The 2,763-nt window shown below is 45.4% G+C and overlaps 1 protein-coding gene across 1 annotated transcript in view; it reads right to left on the reverse strand.

Moving 5' to 3' along the window:
- LOC102000592 (tripartite motif-containing protein 30A-like) overlaps nt 1-1,346 on the reverse strand; it is a 6,909-nt gene extending 5,563 nt beyond the window's left edge. Inside the window, exons 1-2 of the mRNA XM_005370176.1 lie at nt 912-1,346; nt 144-239 (exon numbers count right to left, since the gene is read on the reverse strand). Of these exons, the coding sequence (XP_005370233.1) occupies nt 144-239; nt 912-1,331 (516 nt within the window). The 5' untranslated portion in view covers nt 1,332-1,346. The remainder of the gene's footprint in view (nt 1-143; nt 240-911) is intronic.
- Nucleotides 1,347-2,763: the final 1,417 nt, after the last annotated feature.

Raw genomic sequence — 2,763 nt, forward strand, 5'->3', positions numbered from 1 at the left:
AGCTCCAAGGGAACAGGCAGAGAGGACTAATCAAGGCCTCTTGTCCCCATCAGCCTCCAGGGAATGAAGAGCCAGGGAGCTTCTTGCCCAGGTCCCTCCCAGGCATCAGGCTAACTCCCTTAGGAGGTAGGGTCCCCACTTGCCTCCCAGGAAGTTCTCTCCTTTAGAAGGTCGTCTTCCCACTGGTCACATCTTTCCTCATTAGCCATCTGCATCTCCAGGGCAGCCTGGAGCTTCCCCTGTGGGAGAGGAATTGTAACAGAGTCAAGCAGTGTGCTTAGTAGGACAGCTGCTCCTAGCCAAAGGCCAAGAAACCCTTCTGGAAAGACAGGAGGTCTATGACTGTTCCCTTTTTAATATCTTGTGTCATGATTTATGTACATAAAGTAAGTAAATCTTCATCTTCATCTCAATCCATTCTTGTATTTACACACACTCAGCTCTATATAGACAGACACAGAAATCTCTCTTAGTCAATCATCCCACCAAATACACACCTCTCACTTTGATTCTGGCATCAGAAAACTGAGAAAACTTTCTTAGGTCCCCTGATCTTTCCTATAATATATACGTGCATCACAAATCCCACGACTGGCCCTGCCATTTATTTTTGAACCTGAATCTTATTATGTAGCCCTGGCTGTCCTGGAACTCCTCTGTAGACCGCTATACCCTCAAATTCATCAGCAGTCAGAGTTCTGGAATTGAGTCATGTGACACTACACAGGCCACACAGACACGCTTGTCACTGCCATATGCCATTCATTTTATAGCCCCACTGTTGAGAGTTACAGACTCAATTAAATCGTATGAATGAACCTGACATGAACATTAAAAAAATCTACATAAAGTGGAGACTTCCCATCTGTTACTGTCTCCTGCTCTGTGTCCCACACCCTCCCACTTCCTACCTTGTACTTATTGGCCACCTCTTCAATGAGAGCTGTTTGGTGATCACGGTGCTCCTGAGATCTCTCACAAAGCCAGCAGATGGCCACCATGTCCTTCTCACAGAAGAGCTGGAGTTTCTCTCCATGCTTTGCACAGACATTGACCTTCTGCTCCTCCTCTGGGCTGGACTTGAACTCCTTGAGCCTCTCCACTATGTTGGCCACATGTCGAATAGGCCTCAGATTCCCAAACAGGTAACACACTCGGCACACAGGGCAGACGCCCTCCCCTTCTTTGCCCTTGCTGGACTCATAGTTCAGAGTGATGCAGGCTCGGCAGAAGCTGTGGTCACAATCGGCACTCACAGGTTCCTTCAGAAGCTCTAGACAGATAGGACAGGTCACCTCCTCCTTGACCATCCCCAGGACTGATGAGGCCATTGTTGCTGTGATGCTGAGTCTGTCTGTCCGTACTCCTGACACTTCTGCTCAGGTACCTGAGTGACTGGGATGATGAGAAGGAAAACAAGTGAGAAAGGGAAACTCAGCACTGAACTGTGAAGAGATCAATGAATGCCCTCGATGATGAGGGAAACGAACAAAAGAGAGAGATTTGGAGAGAAGTTCCGTGACATGGCAAAAGGAGCATGTTGTCACACTTTCTACTATATTTCTACTAATCTTCATCACAAATGACAAAGGTCAGAAATAGTATTGTTATTTACTTTTACTGAAGATCAGGAAGATCGTGATTCCTCCCTATTGCCTCATGGGTCCAACCTTCTACCTTTCCTTTTCTTTCTCAGGACAAAAACACATCTTCAGTGTTACAAAGATCAAATTATTCATGTCTCCCCTGCTGTACTTCCTCCTTCATCAGCACCATTCGGTGGGAACCTATTTTCCTATCCTTACAAGTCTCTTACTAGAGAGCCTGGTGCTGACTTGGGGTGTACACAGTCCATCTCCCAGTGCACATAGGCAACAATTTTTCCTATAGTTTAAGAGTGTTTTTCACTCTGTAGAAGATCCTAGATCAATTCCTGCCACTCATATGAAGCAACTCATAGCTGCCTGTAAATTCAGGAATCCACCAGCTGTGACCACCCCAATCATCCTTTCAAAGGTGTATACACACAGGGACACCTAAAAAACACAATTCAAAGCAAAATGAAACATTGTTTACTTGTTTTGTGTTTTTCCTTTTTTTTTCCCAGTAGTGTTTGGATTTTACCCTAGGTTTCTGGGCTATGTAGTCTCTGGTTCTTGGTCGCCCACACAATGTCTGGTATGGGTTCATTTTCTTGGTGCAGGCCTTAATTCAAATCCGACCTTGGTTGGCTACAGCCACCAGTTCTGTGCCACCACTGCGCTAGCATATCTCACAGGCAGGACAGACAGTAGGTAAAGGCTTTGTAACCTGGTTGGTGTTTGCATTTCTTTTGGGATCCTGCAGAGGACCTTCCTTCCCCAGAGAGACTAGAATGTAGAGGTGAAGGCTCCATGTAGTCACCAGCTCAACTTCTTCATGTTCAGTGAATTCTGTGGGTGTAGGCAAGGAGATTCCACTGTCATTTTCTAGAGGGCAACCCTTTTGTCTTATAAAGCATGTTAATAAAAACTCAGAGCACTTGGACTTCCGGGGCAGCCTGAATTAATGCTGAGATCTTATTAGCAGGAACTAAAAAGGAAAGGCAATATGCCTGTTTCAGGGTCGCATGTGTGGAGAATTCACTGTGTCAGTCTGTCGTATGCCGGTGTATGTGCTGCTATGTTTTTATTCTGTTTACAGAGCTAAGAACTGCAGAACACAGGCATCTTCGGGATTATGCTTAAGCTTTTTCTATGTGTGTTTAAATTAGTGTGTAACTGT

The sequence above is a fragment of the Microtus ochrogaster genome, unplaced genomic scaffold (genome assembly GCF_000317375.1).
Source record: "Microtus ochrogaster isolate Prairie Vole_2 unplaced genomic scaffold, MicOch1.0 UNK73, whole genome shotgun sequence".
NCBI classification, from domain to species: Eukaryota; Metazoa; Chordata; class Mammalia; order Rodentia; family Cricetidae; genus Microtus; species Microtus ochrogaster.